Below are 24,127 nucleotides of genomic sequence, written 5' to 3'. Positions count from 1 at the left end.
AGATCCGTGTCGAATTTTCTGCACCAGACTAATCGGAGAAGCCAAAAGCTCTTTGTTGTGGTTCAATGATGTCGTTAATGCAGGAGAGAAGCTTGCAATCATTTCCTCCTTGGACCCAACGAACTTGTCTTTGGACAAAACCCATTGTCTTGAGAAGCGTACATCAGGGTTCTGATGCTCCAAAAAGTCAAAGACGATTTGCATGAAATGCTCTTTGAAGCTCGGACCTACTTTCACAAAATGATCGTCGATCAAGTCAGGGCGAGTGGCCACGTAAGTACTCGAGTTCTTTTGAAGGATTCCTCCGGCCAAAGGTAATGTGTCAGGATCATTTTTTGGGATTTCCACACGTTTCCACGATAACAAATTCAAGTATAAGCAAGCACCGGTCTATTGATAAGAATTAATATATTTATGGTAAGTTAGTTGCTAACATTGAAACAACAAGGGGGTTATTTACATGTTGATCACGTATGTTTGCATGACTAGGATGGGTTTCATCAAATGATCACAATTGTTATTACGTGCAAGCAATAGTAGAACGAACAATACCTTGTCACAAAATATCTCAAAACAAGAATGAGGTTCAGGGCTGGAGGACAATTTATCATGTTCTTGAGATGCATTGGTCATAAATTCCTCATATTTTTGAGGGTCCTTCTCACAAAGATCGTTCAAATTGTTCCACAAATGCCCCATGGCTTCGGATAACTTTGCCATGTTTTAGGAGAAGAGTTTCTTTTGTCTAAGCTAGGAATCGTTTGATCAATATCTAGAAACGTACACGTACATGCACAATCCAGGGAGAAAGGGGAGGGGAGGGGTCTTATTTCACAATTCTGACTTGGATAGGATCTCTAACTTTGGGTACACTGAAAATAGTCATAAATGATAGCTTTGACAGATTTTTTTTTTTTTACATTGAAAAGCTTTTGATTTGTTGGGCGGAATGACTTTGAAGTAATTCCGGGAAGAACTCAAACATGAGTGACTCAAACACATCGTAGAGAAGCTGACGGTTCAATGTGGCATTTTGAAGCACCTCGAAAACTTTCGTGGTTCCATTGACCGCTGCTTGTTGACCCACAAGATTCACGAGAACCTCCGGAATGTTATGCAAGAGAGCTTCTTTTGCTTCTTGGCGAATATGGAGCTTCTGATTTGCGGTCCGTTCCGGGGGACTGTTCTTAGATTCCAAAGGCCAGAACGATTTCTTAAATGAATGCAGATAATAGAGAATCATTTGCTCGGACGTGAGCCAACCTACGGTTTCCCGGACTTGACGATTGATCGTGCTTCCATAAGTGATTTGAACAAAGGTCATCAGTGACTTTCTCATCCACTTGAAAACACCTCTCATATCAAATACTTCTCCAATCAATCCGTACAATGACTCCGCAATCACATCTTTCCCATTATCTTCGTTCCGGTTGCTTGAATCTAATTCATCTAACCAGAATTCCTCTTCGGTTAGATCCTCTTTCTTGGTAGCCTCCGCACTTTTGTTGTTGAAGAAGTTTGAGAAAGGAGAGAAATTGCTTTTGCTATTTCCCGATATAGTGGGCGATAAGGGTCTCATGGTTTTGAGATATTGTGGACTTGGACTCAGGAACGCGTAAACGATCTCACTTTGATTTAGATGCTCGTTAGCGAGTACGCTATCCATGTAACGTTGAATAACCACTCGGGCCTTCTCCAAAGCGGCGCGGTTGTTCGAATTTCGAGAAAAGATTGACTTCGAGTTCGAGGGTAGTTCCAGGTTCTTTATCCAAGGAACATAGGGGACGAGCTCTCTTTGCAGATTATGAAACTCAGTCACCTGTATGGCAAGAGAACCATCAATACTTGAAAACAAACCACATCATTTAAGAATTGCCTGAAACCAACCTTTCGAATGCATGACCAAGCCGTGGAAGAGGAAAATCCCTCAGAGTCTCGGAATTCGAGAGGTGATGGTTCGGAATCCTCGCGTTTGAGAGGAATATGAATGATCAAATAGGCTTGGAGAGTTTCTTTGTCTTCATTTTGTTCCACAGCTTGCACGTGACATCGCCATCGGCCTAAATGCTCCGCCCACGCTTCTGTACGTGTAATGTGGTTTTTCACCTCCTTGTGTTCGATTTTTAAGCCATCCACTTCGGATTGGAGCATGGCCAGGACCTTCGATTCCGGTTTGAGGGAACTCTTCAGAGCCTGACAATAAAACCAATATCGAACTCAATTTAAGAAGTAGGCTAATTATCGATAAAGAAAGGTTCTTGAATTACGAGTCGCAAGTATTAAATAGATCTAAAAGACAGAGTAATTGTGATTATAATAAATTGATTACATTTGTAACCCATATACTCGTAATCAATTACATCTTATAGGTAATTATTAACACAAGTCTGAGAATGAAACAAGGAATGCAATTTAAAAGTCAAATTGTTCACTTACTGTGAGAGCTTGAAGCTTGTTCTGAAGTTTCTCGGAGACATGATCCAAATGAGATTTCGCAAATCCGGAATAATTGGAAATGGTTTGACCTATGGGTTCGGGCTTGTTCGTACTCGAACTGTTTTCGCGAGATTCCGACGAGTCTCGATCTTTGTCCGGATCACCTTGAATATCTTCCATCTCCTGAATCTCTTCCAGCATTAGATAGCACTTGTCGGAAAAGAGAAACGCAGGGAAGTATGTTTCCTGTAACGATATCATGACCGAGGCTTGGAGCTCAAAAAAGACCTCTGGTCCGTCATCTCCGATGAGGAAAGCTTCGATGCGTTTCATTAATGGTCTTTGCACAGACACTAAGGATGAAGGTTTATTGATGTATCCGTAAAAGATCTCCGTTCCTAATTGGTGCCACAATGTCTTATCCGCCCCTTTGAGCTCTTCAACTGCCGCCCAAAATCCTAAAAGCTCTTCATGATGCTCTTCCTCCAAGTAGGAGTAAAAGTATTTTCTAGTCAGGGGCGAATGCATTACCCGATCAAATGACAAGGATTCGTTCTCGCGGAATTCTTGAACCTCCCTTCCTAAGCGATCGCAACCCAATTCGTTCAACCGCTTCTCACAAACACCCTTGACATGGACCATCTGATTGATGTATCGCTTCATGTTCTGAGGACTCATTAAATGGGCCTTTTTGGATCTCGAGCCTCCCAGGCCTTCGTCTGGCAGATGAGGAATGGAGCCTTTGGCTTTCCTGAGATTGTTCATGGTCGTGGCTTGCATGATTTCTGTTAGAATGTTGTACCTCATTTGTTTGATTTCGGCTATGTCATTAGTGGTCGTGATCATGGTGACGAATTCTTCAAACGAATCGGCATAAATAAAGGTCTTCTTGTCCATTTCTTTGACAGATTGATTCTTTTGTATCCACGACAGAATCTTAACATTAATCGAATCTGGGTTGGTAATCAGATCAATGGCCGGATAAAGAAGATGGCGAGCGAAGACTTCCCGGAGAATATGTCGAATGGGTAAACAAGATCCATAAGAGGAGGGAAAAAGGAAGATGATGAGAGCTTCGGACACTTTACCCAAATATTCCATCTCTCGTTCCGTGGACATGAGATGAGGTGATACATGAAAGTTTGGAGCTTGCTTTGAAGACGATGGGCGATTCTCCTGAATTAGACGAATCTTCTCGAAATGGCAACAAACCCTCTTGACGAGATCAATGGCTAGAATCTTGACATGATCCGTATTAGCTACTCGGTCTTTGAGACTGGATATCACATGCCACAGGTCTCTTTTTAGCTTCTCCTCGGAGATTGACTGATTCATCATAAGATGGCCAAACCAATAGAAAACGTAATCCTTCGAGGCCAAATCCAAGATATCGTTCAAAGCCTGATCGATGTTCCGAGAGATTTTGGGCGCAGCTTTTTCCTCTTGAACACCAGACCCTTCTCCGAGGCCACTCTGATCCAATAGGAGTCTTTGCATTTCCAATACAGATTTGGGCAGAAAGTCTACCGATCGGATTGGACGGGAGCATCGCAAACGCAGAGTTACGTAGCCCAACGCTGAGAGCATGATTGTAGCCATGATAGACACGAAGAAAAGGAATAGCTCAAGGTTGTCCCAGATCTTCAGGGACACCAGTACCCCCATAACTCCACCCAAGACCAGCCAATAACGGTCTTTGGTGCTCATTATGTTAGTCAAATCCTGAAAATAAATTATTCATCCGTTGTTAGTTGGGTTTGTTGGGTTAGTTGAGTTAGAAGATTAAGTAGGATACAAATGTAATCCGGGTCAGTTTCTAACTGGAAAAAGCTTGAACAGACTCATTCACATTTTAATCAAAATTCAAGATGTGACACATCAATGGCTGCTTTGCTTTTAACTGAGGCTTGCAGTGATTTTGGAATGAACTCCAAATCTCTTTTAAGACGCTCGTAGTGCTTGGCGCAGGTTACAGCGGCTAAATATTTCAATGGTGATGCTTCGATGACTAATTTGTCGATTTTGTCCGGGTGCTGGTTCAGTTCGTGTTGGTTGAGGATATCTTTGACTACGCCTCCTAAAAGCCAAAGTTGACGGGATTCGGGTTCAAGGACAGCTTGATGCCATAACCGGGGCTGACGGTCGGCAAACGCCAACCGAGTCCACCGCGGTCGGCTAGTTTGAAGAGATTTAGGTTCTGACAAGTCCAGACGCCAACAATCGCTCAAGGGAGTGTTACGATTGTCGTATCCACCGTAAAGGATGGCCGAGGTCGCCGAAACCACCGTGAGTGAATGCCAAGATCGCCCTTGGGGTCGAGTGGGATCGAAGTTCTCGGAGGCGGTCATCAAACAGGTCCAGGTGAGCGAGTTCAGGTCGCAGTGATACAAGTCATTGAGGCGGGTGTTATCTAAGCGGCCACCAAAGATGAAGGCCGACGACCCAACCACAATGGCGGCATGAGCAGCGCGAGGTGAGGGTTTATGGCCTCGGTAATGGGGCCACTCCCACTGATTGAGGGCCACATCGTAGCGTAGGAACTGATTATTCCACCCACGATTCACGTGGGCCTCAGCGCCTAAAACGATTTCCACGGACTCGCCCGGTGGAGTGTGACACTCGCCGAAGCCACCAAACACATAGATGAAGTGATCAAACGTCCAAGCCGTTAATTTATCCGCGGCAATGGGCGGGATGCCCTTAGGCGAAATGCGGGACCAAAGCAAAGAGCTTAAGTTCAAGGCGTAAATGGCATTGGTGTTTCCCGTGATCCACAGCTCGTCTAACACCAAATCTTGTTGAAATCCGGCCAACACGAACAGGTGATGGCCCGCCACCACAGCCGCCGCCCCACAAGTCCCAGGGGGAATCTGACCATGCGTGACGCGGTATCGCCACTGAGCCAGTGCCACCGTGTACATAGCCACTTTGCGATGGGCGTAATTAATCTGATTCTGCTCGTCCAACTCGTACCCGCCCCATACCACGATCCGGTCTTGAGCCGTCACGGCCACGTGACCCGCTCGACAATCCACAATGGGAATACGACGCCCACCATGGTCAGCCATCATGGCCGCGGCGGCCCAATGTCGGGTCAAGAACCGCCGCACCCAGATAACCGCCGACTTCTGCTGTACCGTACATCCGCCTGCCGCGGCGGCCCAATGTCGGGTCAAGAACCGCCGCACCCAGATAACCGCCGACTTCCAACCCAATTTCCGACGGTGTCCTCGGGCCCGCCCGTGGCAGCCGCATAAGTAGGTCTCTAGACCCAATCCCATGGAAAGCGAGAGTCAACCCAGTGGCTCCCAGGACATCAAATGACTGGCTGGGACCCGAACCAGGACCCGGCTGGCATGACAAGGGACGGAGATCAGGGCATCAATGGGTCAATGGCCATGAGGGACGGGCCAGCAGGATCTCGGACCAGGCAGAGTCGGTCACATAGACGGTTCCAGTGGCAGTGAGGTAGAGCCCACGGTAAGAAAATACGGACAAAGACCACGACAAGTAGGCCGGATGAGGTGGTAAACGATGTGCACAGCTGAGAACCTACCTACCCATCGGCCTCCCCACGTTCGTACGTTCGTATACGGCGGAGGGGTGTCCGGTACGCAACAACGGCACCAACACCAAGACAGACACAGACGGACGGACGGACAGATCTGGGGTAGAGAGGTAGTGGGTCTAGTGGGTCTAGTGGGTGCTCAGCATCAAAGGGGAGCGAGCGAACACAACCAGCCAGGTCTACCCTCAAAACATACACTCACTCTCTCTGGAACAACAACATCGCGATATCGATACATACCACCGTATGATCAGAGTGACCAGTTTCGCAAAGCATAATTTGGGGGGCGGGTAACATTCCAGACCGAAATGTCAGATTATGTGCAGCATTGTTGGTGTTTTGATAGGGAATCCCAAGATTGGTCACTAATTCATTCGTTCCCACTAGCCTATTTTGCAATTTCATTCAAACCGTTTTGATACAGTCACCTACCTGTCAGTTGAGTGCGATGGGTTTCTGATTCGGTCGGATAACCCGTCGTACCACCTAGGCATCTATAGGCCTCACGTTAAGCCACACGTGAGGGAGACAACGTGAGCTAGGTTTACAGGCCTACCTACGAAATTGGGTATCATGACGACGGTGAATGCATAACAATAGCTGAGGAAAACCGGAAAGAACAGCCCTGCCTTTGATTTAGTTACGCTTAGGTATCCTCCGGCATAGAAGATCAGTTTTACCTCCTTTGAACCCCTACCAGCCATGCCATATATTTCTTGTAGTCTCGCAGAACAACAATTTCCTTGGAACTTTAGCCCAGACTTTATTCATAACACGCGTAATCGAGCTAGCAGTGGTGTAATTGATGCAATAATAAACCATGGCCACATTCAATGGCATTGATAGCCAAGTTTCAAGAGTTAAGCTCTACCGGCGACCTTTTCTACCCTTGCCTTTCTTGCCTTTTTTGGCATTCTTGGCCCGTTTTTTCTCGTCCAGTTTGCGCTTCTTCAAAATTTGTTCCGGTCTCTGGATCTCGTTCTTGGGTCCTTTCCGATGTTTGGGCACGGAATCACGGGCTTTCTTCATAGCCGGATGATCCTCAGGCAAGCCTCCGCCCATTTGTCCTGAAAAACAAAGGTAAATGATAGATTTCTCATGATAATCCATCCATCCAAAAAGGCAAAATGCGGATGGGACCCAAACAGACCCGACTCTACTACAACAAATTCATGAAAGTGTAATACGTGTACTTAGTTAATTCCCGGGTAGTGGTCAACCAATTTTGGTAACGCCTTCTTTTTTCTCTTAAAATGAACAAAAAATCTTGTTTCATTTTAAAGTGATGTCATGGTCAAGACTAAAATAACTAGATATAACCACTACTCGTTTCTTTTTCGAATCAAAAGTTTATAAGTCAATTTTGTCAGAAATTGCCGAATGACAAACTATTAGAATGATTCACAATAAGAACGGCTATTTTCTTACGACGTATTTCAATTTGACTCATTCGAGCATTCAGCAACAGTGAACGCAATTTCTTAAAAACTTATCGCTCTCAGTTCCGAGACTTACTTGTTTGGGACCGTACACTCACCGATCTGTTTAAGAATAATGTTTTTTAATAAATTATTCATTTTGCAATAAGGAACGGCAACTCCAATCCGTTATTCATTGAGGAGCGACTACAGCCCTGGTTATTTCTAGACTTTTCATAGTTCCCATATTCGTTTGTAAAAAAAACCAAGACTTGACTGTTCCGATGTGACGCAATTGCTATAAGATATATGAATTTGACAGGCAGACGTTCGGTCAGGTGTGCGTGTGTCCTATGCCTCTGTTCTTAAACATTTTAGTTTTTTCCAATAGTTTAAATAGATTATTTGCTATTTAAATTACTTTTTTGCAGATAATAATTCTCTTGATATATTGTTCGCGACGAAATCAAAGAGCATACGTGCTTACGACAAACGATTGCTTAAAAAAATATTGTATTTAATGACGGAATATCTTTCTCCATTAAAACGGCAACCTCTCGAAGTTACGGGCGAGCTTCTGGAAGACGAACAGATCGCCGTCCCAATTCCAAAAGCATGACCGTGGCTCCAATCACTCTGCTATGTATGTACAAAGAGGTACTAAGTGCTAGATGACTGAGCTTAGAACCCCGGTAGACGCTGGGCCTGAGAATGATGCTGATATTCCAAGCCCTTATTGAACAAGTCAGGAAGAGAAAGAGGAAGAAATGACGAATCCGAGATTACCGCATGCCTAGCGCATGAGGGAGTCATTGTTTCTTTCGTTCAGAAGTCTTGGAAGCATTAGACTTCTACTTTAGGTGGTAGCATCAACGAACACAGCCCAGAGGTGTGTTTGTGTGTGTGTGTGTCCTTATCATTATCATGGGAGTGCGTCCGTGACGGAAATGGTTAATGAGATTGGCTGATGTTCAAACATATTGTAATGACGAACAATGAGGATTCATTTTCATGTCATCGATTCCTCCGGATCCTATGTTACGTGGATTGGACTCCCGAAGTTACCCTCAGATCTTACGGGATCTGGACGACAATTGTCAGCGTCATTTTACTCATAATTCATGTAAGGCATGATTGGTGACGAAGTAGGAGCAAGCGTTCCATTAAGCAACTGTTTCTATTATGTGTCTGTCCGTTGTTTCAGATTACCACAAATGCCATCGACAATTTGTACTTCTATGACGCCGTGGTTGACCTCGTCACCATTCTCGTGATTGCAATCAATGGGATTTTTATGCTGTACCAAGCCTAAAACTTGGACGAGATTAGGTTATGGTGGTACTTGACTCATGGCCTCAGTACTCTGGTCCTTGTGGTAGCCCATATATGCCAGTTTTGTGTGGCTTTTGTCATGTTTGGCTCGTCCCCAACATTGGCCGCCTGGTTTGTCATTGTGAAAAGTTGCATTCTATGCGTGGCCGAGCCTTGGCTCTACTGCAAGATCTTACGCGTTTATTCTGCCAAAGATGGGCCCTACACCAACGAAGATTGCTTTTGTTGGTGGTGTTGCCCACCTGAAGGTCAACCTGGGGGCCAATCACGACGAAGACGTCAGCAAAGGAGAGATCTTCAGGTCATCGATCAGCCAGTTTGATCAGTCACGAGTAACAATCCGCTTCGGTCAAGGCTATGTAGGGAGGGATATGAAAATCGAGATGTCCGGATTCATCACCACAATAATCGCCAAGGGAGGGAAAACAACGAGAAATTGATCATCCAAAACCAGGTGGAATTTGATTACTTTCGGATGGCTGCACTAGGTGGCGATCGCCATCAATGTCATGTAATACATTTCAGTACAGTGCAGTAAAAGTTGTTGACAAATAAATTGATGGCACTTGAAACAACGAAACACCTAGCAAGATCAGCGTGTCATTTCCTTATTTTCTTGTTTTGTGAATAAACGACTCTAGCAAGAGAAAGAAAAGGAATTTGGCCTAATTTGTTGTGGAGTTGGTCCTTGTCTCATGTAATAATCCCTTAATATGAGATCAATTTAAATTCACTCCTAGACCCTTGGACCAATCATTCATAGTTCAGTTTCTGGTGGAACAGGTTTTACCTATCCAGAACCTGAGGAGTACGTATATGCTTGAAAAAATGCATAAAAACATGTATCAACACTGTATGCTTAGTCGCTATTTTTAGCTCCTGATTTTTTTCTCATCGATTTCATGGGATTTTTTACAAAATAGTACGTATTTATGTCAAAAAGTTTTCCAATTAAAATATAAAGGTGCGGAACTGCGCATGTGTATGAAATATGGTTCAAACCTTGGAGCCTGGAGAACTCAAAAGAGAAAAAAAAATTTTGTTTCGGGAAATTCATCCTGGTCTACAACAATGCAAATTTGCTGCATCCTAAGAACCAACTGATAATTCTTTGCAACTGTGATATCAGCGGGCAACAGCTCACTCTTCTCCAATGCAAATTAATGCTTGGCAATGGGTTTGCATGCAGAAATAGGGCGCACGGAATGTTGAAAAAAAAAACTATTTTCACAAGTTCAAAACATTTGTGTTGCCCATAATCATAATTTTTTGTCTTTAAGATGAAAATAAATAAATCATGATAACCTGGCAAGTGTTATCCTGCCATCTAGGAGTTGCAAGTTAGGATAAGTGGTGGTTCGAACTACAGATGCTGTAGGCATACAGGTCATCAAATTCGACTGATCTGATTGGTTGCCAATTGCCAACGAACATGGGCTTTGTTTGGAAACCTTCCGGACAGATATTCAGTTGCTTCTAAAAGGAGGTCGCACGTTTGCATCGCATAATGGGGCAAAGCTTTGAATGATTTATGACAAATTTGATCCACCATGGATTTAACCAACTCATTCCACAGGGTTTAGAGTGTCTTTGGTCATTACAATGGCATTAGTGTGGCATTTCTCAATAAAATGTAGTTGACACTGATCTTTTGCATGCTGCCAGTCTCGAGTTGGACTAAAGCTCTTCAAAAAAGAAAGTACAACCACATTCAACAAATTACATTCTAAAGTAGAAGGGACTTTTTCTTGATACACGCAGGAAGCTCACATGTGATAATGTTCGTCTGAATAATCTAATGAAATATTTTGTAGCAATCTAATCTTATGAAAAAGTGGGCTCAAAAAGGATTTAGAAAGTAACAAAATAGTAGTAACAATCTAAAATGCCATGTCCATGAATCAGCTTGTTTTCCAGTAAAATTTGGCAGTGTCCTTGAAGAAACTATTCAATGATCCTTGTCATGATAGGACTCTTTCTTATACAGCGCATCAGTTCAAAATTTGTTTGGAAACTTTTTAGTTCTACTGATTGTTTACATTTTTGAAGTGGAGCCACTTTGCAAACCTCGCACGTCTCTGAATCCAGGGTCTCTAGGTCGAACCTAAAAAGCTTTGTAGGATGTTCGGAGAGGAAGGAAGACCAAGAAATACAGCACTTCTGCCTTCCCTTTTTTCTCCAGGCTAACTTTCCTTCGGGACTCCAATGTAAAACTCGTAACATAAATCCAAAAAAATAGTCACTAAAATGCTGCAGATCTAATGTTGATGGATGTGAATAAACGTTACCTTAACCATCCGTCAACCAAAATAAATGAAATCTAATCCCGATTTCGTCCAACAATGTGGCAAACTTGGCTTTTTCAAAGAGCCACTTCGCAAAAAAACCACACACACACAGCCTTCGCCCTCCAAACGGTAGATGCCAACAGTTTCTGAGACTGATTACGCAAAATTGAAATCGTCAATCAGCAAAAAAAATTTGTTCTGTTTAGCTCACTTAGCACTAGGTGTCTTTTATTTTAAGTGATTTTGTTAATTCATTTGCATAATTCCCTATTCTTTCCACATTTTCAAACAACATAATTTGTCTAATCTTTTTTGCTCAAGTTTGAAGTCAGAAGTGATAACGCCAAGTTGAAATCTTTTATTCAGGCGAACTTGTGTTGACCCTTCAAAATTCCAGTTTATGTTCGCTAAACGGCCTAGGAAATAATGTCGCATGACGCAGTTAATTTCAACACGAGACACTGGAAAAGTGGGATTTCTCTTCGCAGTTCAAAGAGGGTCTCAAGAAGAGGAAATGCGGTACACAAATTCTAAGCATGTCACAAAGGCCAAGAGTGTAGTGGTGTAATTCTACATGCCACTGAAGAGGCTGACGTGTGTATACTACGCTGAAAGTGTGAATTCATTAATGATGACTATGGCCGATGCAATTTGACGGCATAATATACATCTCCAGCCTATTTATAACATAATATTAGGCTACAACAAGTCTCCTCTTCACTCTTTTGCGGGATTTTTACGGGATTTATTTTTTTATTTTTTTGCGGAAAATTGAAGGATTTTAGTATTTTAGGAGAAAATATCTGATATTTTACATAATATACTATGCTGAAAAAACTGAAGCATGAAAACAATTGCAAACAAATACATGCAAATAGGTTTTAAATGTTTCTTCCATTTGAACCATCTGAGGCCTGTTCTTTAAAGCTCGCACTTCGGAGTTAGGTGGCTTGGACGTTAACCGGTATGAAAATACACTCACCAAAGTGGTGGGCGGATGCTTGTTCTGGGTAACGTCCATGTATTAACTCAGAGGTACGATCGTTTCAAAAACTCGCCTCTGGTCCGCCAGAGGTGCATGCATTGGCCATCAGTAATGTCTATTCAAAACATCTCTGAAGTATATTGTAAGCAATTTGCGCACGAAAATCTTAGATTATTTCCCAATGGTGATACTAGTTCTCTTTTTTTCTCATTTTGAATCAATCCAAAAGTTAAGGAAAAACAATGTATTTTTATCGACTCCGACAAAATCTAAACACTGAAGAAGAATATTCAACGGACCCAATGAACCCACCAAAATCACTGAATGCTTCATGAATTCCAGCTTTTTCTTCCTTTTCAAGACTTAAGTAATAACGAAAATTTCTTATGAGCTGATAGGATTTTCGATTGGTGGAAACTTAAAGAAAATAATTTAGGATTACCCGTAATTACTTTTGAAGATGCTACACCAAATTCACGTTCTTATTATTTGAGAATAATTGCGTTTGACTTGAAAGTACACGGGAACAACAACAACCTGACTTCTCTTGGTCGCTTGGACGTACAACAGATCTTTTGCTACAGATGATCTAACTTGGATATCAACATCCAGCCATAGGTACGTCACCTCATGCATTGATGGTGTCAAAATCAAACCTTCAGTAAACTTCAATGAATTCATTTTCATCAATATCTCCGAACATCAATTTGGTCATGCTCGTTGAAGTCTCCAATGCAAAGACGTGATGATCACGCCCCTTGATACTTTATTGGCCAAGGGTTTCTTGAAAAGCATCCGAGTATACATGAGTCGTGGCAGTTGTAGCTATATGATGTGATATGCAATATCTTCGTGCTGGGTTACACAATTCACAGAACCAACCAACAAACCAACCATCGGGTCAGGAAGCTACAAAGCACAAGAATATTTGAAGAAGTGTCCTGAGGAAGAAGGATTCTTTTCCTCTTCTTCTCAGAAAAGGGCATGTCAATACGTGCCAGCCCCAAGTTTTACGGCTATGTCACACGAGACAGTATGTACATAGTAGAAGGTAGATGGATCTCGCTCTGCAATATTTTCAGTGGGCTCCTTGTTCGAAGAAGATTCGAGGGGTGGGAGAGGGGGAAGCTATGCGGGACATACCGCGTGGCAACACGTTTGAAACCAGTTCTGTTGCTTGAATTCACACAGAACGGAGAAACACTCGGGATGGTATAAATACGCAGAGAGTGCGTCAGAAAGGCAACAGTTCATTTACACTGCTCATTCAAACCACCCATCCAATCCACCATGTACAAGGTAAGATGGCACAACCGTGTTTGGAGGAAGATTCCTGAAACGGACTTTCATGGGATCAAGAGAAGTCACTAATTTCATTCTTGTTCTGCTTGCAGACTCTTGTTGCTGCTGCCCTCGCGGCCACGGCTCTCGCCGACAACCCCAGCCCCTACGAACCCGCCCCTTACAAACCCGCTCCCTACAAACCCGCCCCTTACAAACCCGCTCCCTACAAGCCCCATTCCGAATACAAGGATGAGGCTCCCCAACCCTTCGCCTACCAATACGGCGTCAAGGACGGTTACTCCGGCGCTGACTTCGACAAGAAGGAGGAGCAGGATGCTTATGGTAACCTTCAAGGTGAATACCGTGTTGCCCTTCCCGATGGCCGCACCCAAATCGTGACTTACAACGCTAACCACGAGAATGGATTCGTCGCTGATGTCAGGTACGAAGGAGAGGCTTCCTACCCCGAGTACAAGCCTGATTACAAGCCCTCTCCTTACAAGCCCGCTCCCTACAAGCCCGCTCCTTACAAGCCCGCTCCCTACCAACCCGCTCCATCTTATGAGGCTTAAGTTTTGAGTTTGATCGGAAAAGAACTTCCCGTCATTCTTGTGTTATTTAATTATTTATCAAAACATTTATGTTGAATAAATGATTAGTTTCGAAAAACATTTCCGTCCCTGACATTCATTTGCGTTTTGGATTGAATTACAATGAATAAATTCGCTGGTTAAAGCCGAAGTCGCTCTTGGTCAAATCTCGCTTCTGAAAGCATTTGAATACAACCAAGTTAAAAATGGTACACCCAAAAGCAGTTTAGAACGCATCCAAAATTCAATGGTTGACAGCGCTTTTCTAAGTGACCTTGCCCCCATCTGCGAGAGATTTCTTGTCTCTTGCATTAAAACACAAGAACGTGTTCAACTAGCGAGCACAACGCAATTCACTTCCGGGAGCGTTCAAGATTATAAAACGGAACTAGGAAGCGCATTTTCAGCTACAAAGACCTACCCAACCACCATTCTAGCGACGAAACCACGTCGCAAGAGGGAAGGACAATTGAGTTTGTCGAGATTAAAACACTAAACCCAATATGAATTCAACATCCCTTTTCGAGTGTTCCGTTCACAGGAATAGATAAGCATGACTTTTTGGCATCTTTGTCATTTCGATGTGGTAGAAGAAAACTTTGATGAAGACCTTGTAACAATGCATTTTGGGATATCACCCATGCAAATGAATTTTTTTACCATTCAATCGAAAGCAAAAAACCAACAATGGCGTTTGAATGTACTTGGCGCACAATACATTTGACGGAACTGTGATGTAATGTTTGTGCAAATAGTCAGCCTCGTGTGATCATGAGGTCAACAGTCTAGAGATAAAAACATGCAGATTTAGAGAGGAATAAAGTTCCAGGAATTCATGGTTGTAAGCCCTCTCAATTAAGTATCATCACGTCCTTTACTTATGACTGGAGACTCCGAAAAAAAACCATTAAATGATTAAATATTAATTTTAAATAGCTTGCTCTGTTGAGACTCTTGTAAATATTCAGGCATTTTGGGAACAAATCTTCAAAAAAGACGATTTCTTCTTCAAAGAGTCTGAAAATTCGACCTCTACTCTAAGTTTGTTTCACTGATGAACATCAAAATTGAAGCATGGTGTAAGAGTTCCAAATTTGTATTTTGATACATGGAGGAGTCAGATTTTTTCTGGACTTTTCATGTAAGATATTCTGCCCTACAATACTGCATTTTTGTAATAGCTAACCTGTCAAGTATGCTTAGTGGCTTAATAGTTCATAAATTCTTTTCCTGAATAAGTCTATTGGGCTAGATGCTAGATGAAGTAAATGGAAATACGATAAAAGAAAACCTCTCCTTGAGAAAAGAAAAAAATGGCTAAAAAATGGAATGGAAATGAAAATGGAAAAAGTGGTAAATGGAATATTCTTCTGGGGGTAACAGTCTATGGATACAGTTGTTAATTAAGTTGTCAACGACAGTGCTGCCAGGTTGCAACAGGCTAAAAACGCCAGATGAGCCCCCCCAAAACGCCAATTCAAGACATTCACCGCCAAATATATTTTAAAAAGCGCCAGAAAAACGCCAGATACTCTCTCTCTCTCTCTTAGTATTCTAGGGCACTTCAATGTACAACCAGGTGCTTATCTGCAGGAGTTGAATTTCCTGGCCTTCCATTAACTATTTGCGTCATACACAGAGCTTGCTTTCACCACGGACTTTTATAACCAGATATCTTAAGATTGTACCCTACTCTGTGGATTTCATAATTCAACTACTTTGATACATCGCATTTAATGAAGCAAAAGTACGGTTCATTGTTTTTAGTGGATGTAGAGGTGTACTGTTAGAACATTTTTCACACATAAAAATGTGAGTGACGTGACATCTGCCGAAAATCATGTTTTAACTTCATGCATCTTAGAATCTATGACAGAAAGTTTTTTTTAACTCTGAAAGCTTTCATAGTGGCCCTGCATGTTTGTCTATGGTTTGATTCGTCGAAAAAGGCTGAACATGATGGGGACATTTTTGTAATTCTGAAACAAGTGACAATTGTGTTTATTTGGCCATGCCTCGATTGCAGTTAAAAAATGCATTGCAATATTGACCAAATTGTGCCACATCTGATGCATTTATTGAGAAAGCAGCCTTGAGAACAGTGATTGCCTCCAAAGTTGAAAACACCAATTTGAAAACATTGAAAACCTCTATTGAAACAATAATGCTTGTACTCTATCTGCACTAAACACACGGCTATGTTATTTCTAGAGAATATAATTGATGATCATACAAGTGATGCATGATTCACAATTCAAACTCGTCCATTTGAGCCCAAAAGTGTGCTGCACTTTAATCAAGTGCTCTGAAGTATGAAACTGAAGGTGCAAAGATATAAAATTCACAACTTTGGGAATTCAATTGAGTTCAAGGCAACAAATTTGTGATACATTGAAACCATATCTTCGATGTTCTGCGTTGATACAAGACTGCCAAAAATGATCCATTTTATGAAGCCCACTTTTGATGTAATTTACAGTTTAACACCGGTTAGACGTGTTTCCAAAAGAAGAAGGAAAAAGCCGAGCATTCATTTCAAAGCATTTAAGATATATTAAGGCATTGCAAATTAGGTTACAATGCAACACCATTTTGACTCAACTAAAAAATGTACCTTACAAACTACCTGGTGATCTTTTTTTTTAATTTCTACTTATGACTATGGGGACGTTTAGGCAAGCTCTGGCAGGTTCGTTTGTTTGCTGGTACCAGTGTCAGCGATGCAAGTTTGGAGCTTCAAACATGTTTTTGAGAAGCTGACCCTTCTTTCACATTACTATATGAGGAACGGTCAGCTTCGTTAAAACCAGTTCGAAACGCCAATTTTGCATCACTGGCATTGGCAGGCAAGTTTGTTTGCTGGTACCAGCGCTTGCCTAAATGTCCGAATAGGTTGCCACAAATCATTTTGTTGATCCCTTGCCTATATTCTTTGATTTGCTCTTATGTGAAAGATTGAGCACAATATGTCGGGTTCATTTTTGGCATCAACGTTGATTGGTGTCTAATAATGGCGTACACTTTTGTGAATGATTATTTTGATAACCTGCAAGAGTTTCAATCATGGTATTTCCTGCAGCGATCGTGGCGCAGCTTGGCTATCCCTAATAGTTAAATATCTGAGCATGTACTTTACACGTCCCTATAATTGACTCTTATAAAATCATCAATCTTTGCTAATTGCAGTTTTGATCACCATGCCAATTGGGCAATTTTTTGAGCCCCCAAATAAATGAACCTGATTTAAGATAAGCAACATTTAGAAGAAAATGCCAATAAAAAGACTCTGATTGGGAACTATCATTATTGGTAAAAGCTAAACTCTGCAAATGGTCTTTCGAGGAAATGGAAAGAAAAAAGAGGGCAAAAGGAAAGAAATTATATCCACTTAAAAATCTTCAAAGTAATTCATTGATTTTGCTATGATGGCCTTTAAATGATTCCGACTCTCATCCATTCTAAGTCTTCACATAGATATTGACTTATCTCTGGATTGGCCAAGAAAAACACAACGTACTTCCGACAATAGACGACCAATTGGGCCAGAGCTGGTAATTTAACTGTCCTGGCGGTATCATCAACAAGTACCGCAGCAAGTACCCTTGTCAAATCGAAGGAAGTTGAAATGTGTACTTTGCCAGAATATCGTACATGGTAGATTAAACAAGCACAACCGTACATAGAATGGCAGTAGGGAAGAGACTTACTTTTCCGATTCATTTTCGGTCCTCCCCTATAGTCATCATCCGTGTGTCCTCCACTTTGTCCAGGTTCGTCGATGAAGCTCAGCTTGCTTCTCTCCTTCCATTTGGCATAACGGTCGCTCTTGTAAGAAGCTTGAATCCACACCCCACTCTCAGTTTTGATCTTCTTCTTATCATTCTAGGAACAAGAGTTAATCAAGTATGGGCGATTTCAGACGTGTTGAATATTGGTAGGCATTGAACACATACCACGTCGGCTCGGACGTACTTCTTTTTCTTATTATCCCATCTCATAGCGTTCTTTTTCGCGCGCATGGAGGCATCATCATCTCCGGTCAAATCCAGGACTGCCCCAGCCGCTTGGTTGTCGAAGTTGTTGCTCAACAGGGAATATCCAGCCTCTTGGTGATGGTCCTTGGCTTGATAACTGATGTAATTCTCGTCATCTTTCTTGTTCTTCACCTCTTTGGGCTTTTTCTTCTTGGCTTGGAACACTTTAGGAGCTTTGAAGGGCTTGGGTTGGACGATTCTTTTAAAAGTGGCATCAATATCAATCTAATGGAAAGCATCAATGAAAAGGCAGTTGGTAATTGTGACATTATCATCAAATCTAAAAAAATTCTCACCTGACTCGGTTCCTCCAATGCAGCATCCTCCTTGGTGGCGTGTTCGCCATTGTCTTGATCGTCGTCATCTTCGATGTCTGATAATTGCTGGTCCTGTTCTTCATTTGCCTCTTTTTCATCTCCATCATTTTTCGTACGGAATTTAGAAATGGTATTACCGTGAATCTTACGCTTTTTAGTCATCACATTCTGCACTTGGGAACTTTTAGTTGTCGCTCCAATTTCAAAAATGGTCTAAAGACGGGAAAAAGAGGTCACACTTCTTCATTATGAGTTTTCGTTAGAAAAAAATGACACTCACATTCTGCGGTCGATATCTCTTCATGGCAGCCAGGAACTTCGTTTTCTGCAATTCCCCCTGATCTTTCAAGGTGCTGATGAAGAGGGGGTGGGGTCCAAATTTCATGGTTTTCATCCGCTTGGCTCGGCGAATACTTTCGTTGCTAGCCCCAGGCCTTGATTTCAAGTAATGCTTGTAGCCATTACTCGCCACGCCCTTCAAATCACTTAACTCGGACTTGTCTTCGTGCCAATCTTGGAGTTGATCAGCGCAATCATCATAGATGCATTGGGGGACAACCCCTAAATAATTGTGCCATTCCGCGTCAGCTTTGACATCCAATGGGAACGTATTCACATCATTGCCCAGAAATAGTTGCAGGTCAATGAAATAGGCGAACTCATCACCAGCCACTAAGGAGTAAGCGGTTCCCATTCGGCCAGCGCGTGCCACACGCCCCACTCGATGGACAAATAGCTTGGCCCTCGAAGGAAAGTTGTAGTTGATTACATTGTCCAAAAGTGGAATATCAATTCCACGGGCAGCCACATCCGTCACAATGAGAACATTCGACTTGCGAGCCTGAAACTTGGCCGTGTTGATTTTACGGGCGGTTGGATCCAAATGTGAATGCATATACGTGTTGGAAATGTTGGCACGGTCAAGCAGTGCGTGCAAATATTCAACGTGATGTCGGGTGGAGGCAAAGATAACGGTTTGCTCGCTTGGGTGGATGATTTGTCGGAAAAGATGGAGTAAGATGGCGGGTTTGCCTTCACTCCGGCAACTGAAGAAGCCCATTTTGAGCGTGTCTGGAATTTTTGTATCCGCATCCAATCGAATTAACACCGGATCCGAAAGCCCGGCTTTGGTGAATTCCAACAACAACTTCGGAAGAGTAGCCGAAAACAGGAGAGTCTGTCGATTCTCGGGGAGACGGGCCAAAATCTCGGTGAGCTGCTCACCAAAACCCATCTCGAACAATCTAAAGGAGTGGCATATTTGGGTCATCTATTCTACTATTCAAGTTTGGAAGAAAGATGAGATGAGTAGTTCAATTGCTACTGACCGATCAGCCTCGTCAAACACCACATATTCAATCGACGTGAGTTTGAGACTCATTTCCACACTCAAATGGACCAATCGACCGGGCGTGGCGATGATGATATCGGGATTCTCGTGCATTTGAGCAAACTGCTTCTCCATGGATTCACCGCCCAAGATGCAAACGGAACGTAGACCTGAGAAGCGACCCAAGTCTCGCGTGAACTTCAAGGTCTGCAAGGCCAACTCTTTCGTGGGCGAGAGAATGAGAGCTCGGGCCCCCACTTTGGCTGAGCGACTTTTGAGTTTCTGGAAGAGTGGAATGAGGAAAGCGGCTGTTTTACCGCTACCCGTTCGAGCCATGGCCACGGCATCGCGACCTTCTAAGATGACTGGAATACTCTAAAATAGAAAAAAATAGAAAAAAATTAAATAAAAAAAAACACATGGCCATTTCTTTTGGGAGAGTACCTTGATTGGGCAACATTTAATCTTCAGTATGACGAACCTGGCCCAGAGCACCAAAAGGTAGATGACAAATTGTGAAAAATGTTAGATGCTTAAAATCATTAAAGCGTGCAATTTTAACGGGCTTCTTTACCGCTCCCGTGGTTATAATTCCCAGCTGTTCAAGAAGAAAGAGTTAAACATCTTTTTTAACTTTACATTTATGTAATACCTGATCAACCAACGAATTAGAGCTAACCTTTGTATAAAGGGTTGTTTACGGATTTGGGTCAAAAACTTCAATCATGCTACAGGATCAACGCCTACACATCAGAACTGAGGACCAGCTCCATTTCCACACATCATGCTTTGATTTTTTTCTCATCCTCTTACCTTTCGTTGAATGGGCGTGGGCACACGGTATCCTTTTTTCATGATGCCACGGAATATCTCATGATCCAGGCCCATGGATTGAAATCCGCCGCTTTTCTTTTTCTTTTTGTTTTGTTGGGCGATCAAGGCCTGAAATCGACGACCTTCTTCGGCATTAGCCACCTCATCTTGATCAGGTGCCGATGTCATGATGCCCGGTGAATGGCGATCCAAGATGGGACGGGTCTTCAAGTCAATCCAAATCGAATTGAAAGTGGTGCCTTCAATCGCTCCAAGCCTTCTCACGTGTTGACCATGTTTTGATCGTTCTACATGTTTAACAACAAAGTCCATGACGTCACCGTGTTGGTAGGTTGGGTGAATACTTAAATATGTGGGATTGCGCCCCAAAAATGTACGAAAAAGCCAAATTACCAGCCCAACTTTTATATTCGACTGACATTTCCTGAAGCCTCGTGGAAGCGAAATGTCGAGGATATATTAGACTATCACATATTCCTTTTGCTACTGAGGAAATGGTTGACCGTTGCCCCTGATCCCTATTAGTCAAGATTCCCGGCGAGATCTAATCTTATGACTTGTCAGTGTACTGCATCCGACATAAATTTACCCATAACATCCACGACTTTTGTCGCGCTTTTGTGTCTCATTTCTTTCCAGAATAATTACAAGTGACTCGGTTTTTTTATGGGTTCCTAGGGTTCCCATTTCCCACCCACAAACTTTTCTACTTAGACATTCTAACCTCAACATACCCTGCCCTTTTTTTTACTCTAGATGAAACGGTGGTCATGCATTTACCGGAATAGACCACTGCCTACGGCCTCGCTAAGAATTTCATCAGTCTGGCCTCCCAGGCTCCATACGGCCTGTGATGGGGGATGGGGGGCTATGTGCCTCTCTGTCTGGCCCATGGTATCCAGTTTGGCTGATCCTGTTAGCTTCTAGTTACCTCTTCACCTGTCCAAAGCCGGCTGAGAAAAGCATTCATGACGGCCTGACTGCCTGATGATGTTGGAACCAGACAGAGGAGGGAACGAAGGAAGGAAGATTGAGAAGAAGAAGAGAAGCAGGCCCTCGACTTGGCCGAGTGGGCCTGGTTGGGCAGAGAGACCCACTCACCTTTGAGAAACGTCATAATTGGATGAATTGGATGGATCCATCCATCCATCCCTGGCACCTCTCAACCCAAATCAGGTCCGGATTCGGAAAAAGCCGGTTCGATTCCGTCATTGAAGAAACATCTTCAGTTAGACTCGCTGCTCGTCATAGTTTCATCAATTCCGCTTTAGAGTGCTCACCCATGTGACATCAGTCAGCCTCCCCGGCCCATTGATGTACTAGTCGTTCCTTAAACCGGTCCTTCTCTGATCCTCGTGATTCCCGGTGTAGCCTTGACTCTCGTCTGTTCCCGGTATCCTGTATCCGGTTCCGGCTTTCCCTCTCCCACCCAACAGAACCGGCTTGGGCTTTCGGGATGCATCCGAGCAGCAAGCCCTCGCTCTCTTTGGACTCGTTTGACCAGCGCACCACTGTTAGTGTAGCCGAGCAGCGCGCCCCGGTCAGCCTGGGTCGCACCAGTCCAAATCGGTTGAGAATCTCAAGCGAAGAGGTCACACCGAGTGGGTCCAGATTTGGTCCTACGTTTCGATTGACCCATGGGGGGCGTGCTGGACCCATTGCATCTGAGGGCCGCAGTCCGTTGACGGCTACCCTCGCGGCTTTAATGCGAAATGCCGAGGCAAATGCGGCCCCTCGGCGAGTCTTCGATGCCAATCGAGGTTTTTCCCCTGTGAGTATGGATCTACCCGAATCGAGTTTGGTGGCCTTGGGACCGGCTTCTGACTCGTCTTTGACGGATTCGACGACCCTTGATGAGGGTCCGGGAATGCACCCCTCATCCCAATTGTTAGGTGACACGTTCTTGAGTGCGGAGGGCTCGTCACCTAATCGGGGCTCGAAGAAAGGTCGGAAACGGGCGCGTGAGGATTCGCAAGACAACTCCGATTTTCGGGGTGTGACGTCGCCGTCAGTCCAATTGGGCACCTGGCTTAATTCGGCATGTAAAGAAGGTTTTGTCTACACGCTAGACGCGCCCACTTCCGGCTTTGTGCGCCACGGCGAAGATTCGCTGACGTACCTGAACAAGGATCAGTTTTACGGATTAACATTGGAATATTGCGCCTCCGAACAATGGGCCTGTCCATCGGATACTGCTGTCAGCATAATTATGCTCCAATTTCGTGAGAAAAAAGAACGCGAAGAGGCCCGAAATCATTGGCGGTTCTGGCAAAAACGACAGCATTCCAGCCAAACTCGATTGCTCGATTTGGACATTAAAAACTCATCAGGTGTGTCGATCCCCTTTAACGAAATAGCTCACAATGCCGTCATGATTTGCTGGCAGCCTCGCGTGGCTGCGGCTCAAGTGCAGGTGGCCATTCGATGCCTTTCCACGGATTTCAGCTCTCAAAAAGGGGTGAAAGGCATCCCCTTGCACATCCAGGTAAGAGTCCGGCAAGGCCACTGACCCGCTGTCTGTGTGATCACTAATCACTTGCATTAATTTTTAAGGTTGACACTTACGATGGCGAAAAGCCCAACGGGCTGGTCGATCGTGCCTTCTGCCAGATTAAGACTTTTTGCGACAAAGGAGCCGAAAGAAAAACTCGCGAGGAAGAGCGCAGAATGATGAGATCTGGTTCATCGTCCAATTTCACCTTCCAACCCCAGCCTCAATCCTTGTTTCAAAGAGCCTTTGATCTAGTCACCGAGCCTATCCTCTACGACGCATCGATGACACCTTCACCAGCGTTTGTGGTCACCAATAATGTGGCGGGCATGGGGGACGACCTTTCGGATTCGCCCGATATTCTCCCCAGCCCTGTGCTCGCCGAGAGAATTAGCGAGGCTCGAGACACTCATCATGGCCTGGGTGATCATTCGGAGGAGTCTTCTCGGGCGAAAGGAAACAGAGTCATGCTCTATGTTCGTCAAGACGAAGAAGAAATTCTTACCCCTGTCCACGTGGTCCCCCCTTCGGCCCCGGGACTTATTCGTGCCATAGCATCGAAATACGTGCTAGATGCCATTGACGTCCGATTTTTGTTTCGTCGCACTCACAACGACCTGTTGGTCAAAATGGACGACGAAATGATTCGTCACTACGTCGACGGAGATGTGTTCATCATGAAAGTGCTGTCAACTCGTGATATTGGAAACGGGAAGGAATTTTTTGATATCATTTTGGAAGATGCCATTCTACAGAAAGCGGGTGTGAACACTCTTTCTAAACCTGTGGTCAAATCTAAAGCCATCAATCGAGACCAAACCCTTTCCCCATTAAGTGCCAGCCAGCCTCGTGAAAGTTCTCCCACTCGAGAAAGTCCACCACGAGACTCTGGGTGCTCCAATTGAAATTTACCAAATTGGAACAATTTTATCCAAAGAAAAGGAGACATCCTTGTGATATTATTAACTATTTTCCCTGTTACCAAGCGAACCAACTCATCAGTATTATGACACCTATTGCGTGTTATGACCAGGATATTTTTGATACTCTCAGTACCAAATATTGGTTTCTGTAATCTCTCACTTTAAGCCTACTACCCGAATATTTAACTCTGTTGAATGGTATTGTTGTCCATCGCAAATGCATCATGAATGCGGTAAAAGGAAAATGATTAAAGAAATGAAAAAAAAGAATCGGCTGGCGTCTGTCTAGAAGGAAAC

At 43.6% G+C, this 24,127-nt stretch overlaps 5 protein-coding genes and 1 long non-coding RNA gene across 7 annotated transcripts; 3 read left to right on the top strand and 3 right to left on the bottom strand.

Moving 5' to 3' along the window:
* Positions 1-389: 389 nt before the first annotated feature.
* On the bottom strand, positions 390-4,190 carry LOC131884271 (sorting nexin-25-like). The gene is made up of 3 exons (XM_059231990.1): positions 2,437-4,190; positions 1,888-2,193; positions 390-1,819 (listed from the first exon to the last, which is right to left on the bottom strand). The coding sequence occupies exons 1-3, from the start codon at positions 4,141-4,143 to the stop codon at positions 917-919; spliced, it is 2,916 nt and encodes a 971-aa protein (XP_059087973.1). The 5' UTR covers positions 4,144-4,190; the 3' UTR covers positions 390-916.
* On the bottom strand, positions 4,159-5,559 carry LOC131884272 (kelch domain-containing protein 2-like). Its single transcript, XM_059231991.1, has one exon. The coding sequence runs from the start codon at positions 5,505-5,507 to the stop codon at positions 4,293-4,295; it is 1,215 nt and encodes a 404-aa protein (XP_059087974.1). The 5' UTR covers positions 5,508-5,559; the 3' UTR covers positions 4,159-4,292.
* Positions 5,560-6,742: 1,183 nt separating this feature from the next.
* Positions 6,743-21,811, bottom strand: LOC131884009 (ATP-dependent RNA helicase DDX54-like). 2 transcript variants are annotated; one of them, XM_059231634.1, is made up of 8 exons: positions 21,697-21,811; positions 20,396-20,703; positions 19,581-19,957; positions 18,533-19,496; positions 18,232-18,465; positions 17,855-18,160; positions 17,609-17,783; positions 6,743-7,071 (listed from the first exon to the last, which is right to left on the bottom strand). In XM_059231634.1, the coding sequence occupies exons 1-8, from the start codon at positions 21,698-21,700 to the stop codon at positions 6,872-6,874; spliced, it is 2,568 nt and encodes an 855-aa protein (XP_059087617.1). In that variant the 5' UTR covers positions 21,701-21,811; the 3' UTR covers positions 6,743-6,871. The 2 variants fall into 2 exon arrangements, with proteins under 2 accessions (XP_059087617.1, XP_059087616.1); XM_059231633.1 differs by having other exon boundaries at positions 21,518-21,714.
* LOC131884015 (uncharacterized) lies at positions 6,845-9,413 on the top strand. Its single transcript, XR_009373675.1, has 2 exons — positions 6,845-8,545; positions 8,627-9,413. It is a non-coding gene; the product is annotated as an uncharacterized LOC131884015 (long non-coding RNA).
* Positions 13,145-13,971, top strand: LOC131884014 (adhesive plaque matrix protein-like). The gene is made up of 2 exons (XM_059231642.1): positions 13,145-13,326; positions 13,422-13,971. Exons 1-2 carry the CDS (start codon positions 13,318-13,320, stop codon positions 13,881-13,883), a joined length of 471 nt encoding a protein of 156 aa, XP_059087625.1. The 5' UTR covers positions 13,145-13,317; the 3' UTR covers positions 13,884-13,971.
* Positions 21,719-24,100, top strand: LOC131884010 (grainyhead-like protein 1 homolog). Its single transcript, XM_059231635.1, has 2 exons — positions 21,719-22,901; positions 22,970-24,100. The coding sequence occupies exons 1-2, from the start codon at positions 21,873-21,875 to the stop codon at positions 23,810-23,812; spliced, it is 1,872 nt and encodes a 623-aa protein (XP_059087618.1). The 5' UTR covers positions 21,719-21,872; the 3' UTR covers positions 23,813-24,100.
* Positions 24,101-24,127: the final 27 nt, after the last annotated feature.

This window comes from Tigriopus californicus, chromosome 7, assembly GCF_007210705.1.
Source record: "Tigriopus californicus strain San Diego chromosome 7, Tcal_SD_v2.1, whole genome shotgun sequence".
Lineage (NCBI taxonomy): Eukaryota > Metazoa > Arthropoda > Copepoda > Harpacticoida > Harpacticidae > Tigriopus > Tigriopus californicus.
The sequence above is the reverse complement of the archived record's forward strand: the minus strand, read 5'-3'. Positions and strand labels throughout refer to the sequence as shown.

Bases quoted from the DNA above. Each gene is read 5' to 3' on its own strand.
- LOC131884271 (XM_059231990.1), bottom strand. From the start codon at position 4,143: ATGAGCACCAAAGACCGTTATTGGCTGGTCTTGGGTGGAGTTATGGGG. The intron at 2,194-2,436 runs GTAAGTGAACAA...TTTTATTGTCAG, and splicing joins ACAAGCTTCAAGCTCTCACA to GCTCTGAAGAGTTCCCTCAA. The intron at 1,820-1,887 runs GTTGGTTTCAGG...CTTGCCATACAG, and splicing joins CTTGGTCATGCATTCGAAAG to GTGACTGAGTTTCATAATCT.
- LOC131884272 (XM_059231991.1), bottom strand. From the start codon at position 5,507: ATGATGGCTGACCATGGTGGGCGTCGTATTCCCATTGTGGATTGTCGA.
- LOC131884009 (XM_059231633.1), bottom strand. From the start codon at position 21,566: ATGGATGGATGGATCCATCCAATTCATCCAATTATGACGTTTCTCAAA. The intron at 19,497-19,580 runs GTCAGTAGCAAT...CCACTCCTTTAG, and splicing joins GTGTTTGACGAGGCTGATCG to ATTGTTCGAGATGGGTTTTG. The intron at 17,784-17,854 runs GTATGTGTTCAA...TCTTGTTCCTAG, and splicing joins AGTACGTCCGAGCCGACGTG to AATGATAAGAAGAAGATCAA.
- LOC131884010 (XM_059231635.1), top strand. From the start codon at position 21,873: ATGCATCCGAGCAGCAAGCCCTCGCTCTCTTTGGACTCGTTTGACCAG. The intron at 22,902-22,969 runs GTAAGAGTCCGG...TTAATTTTTAAG, and splicing joins GCATCCCCTTGCACATCCAG to GTTGACACTTACGATGGCGA.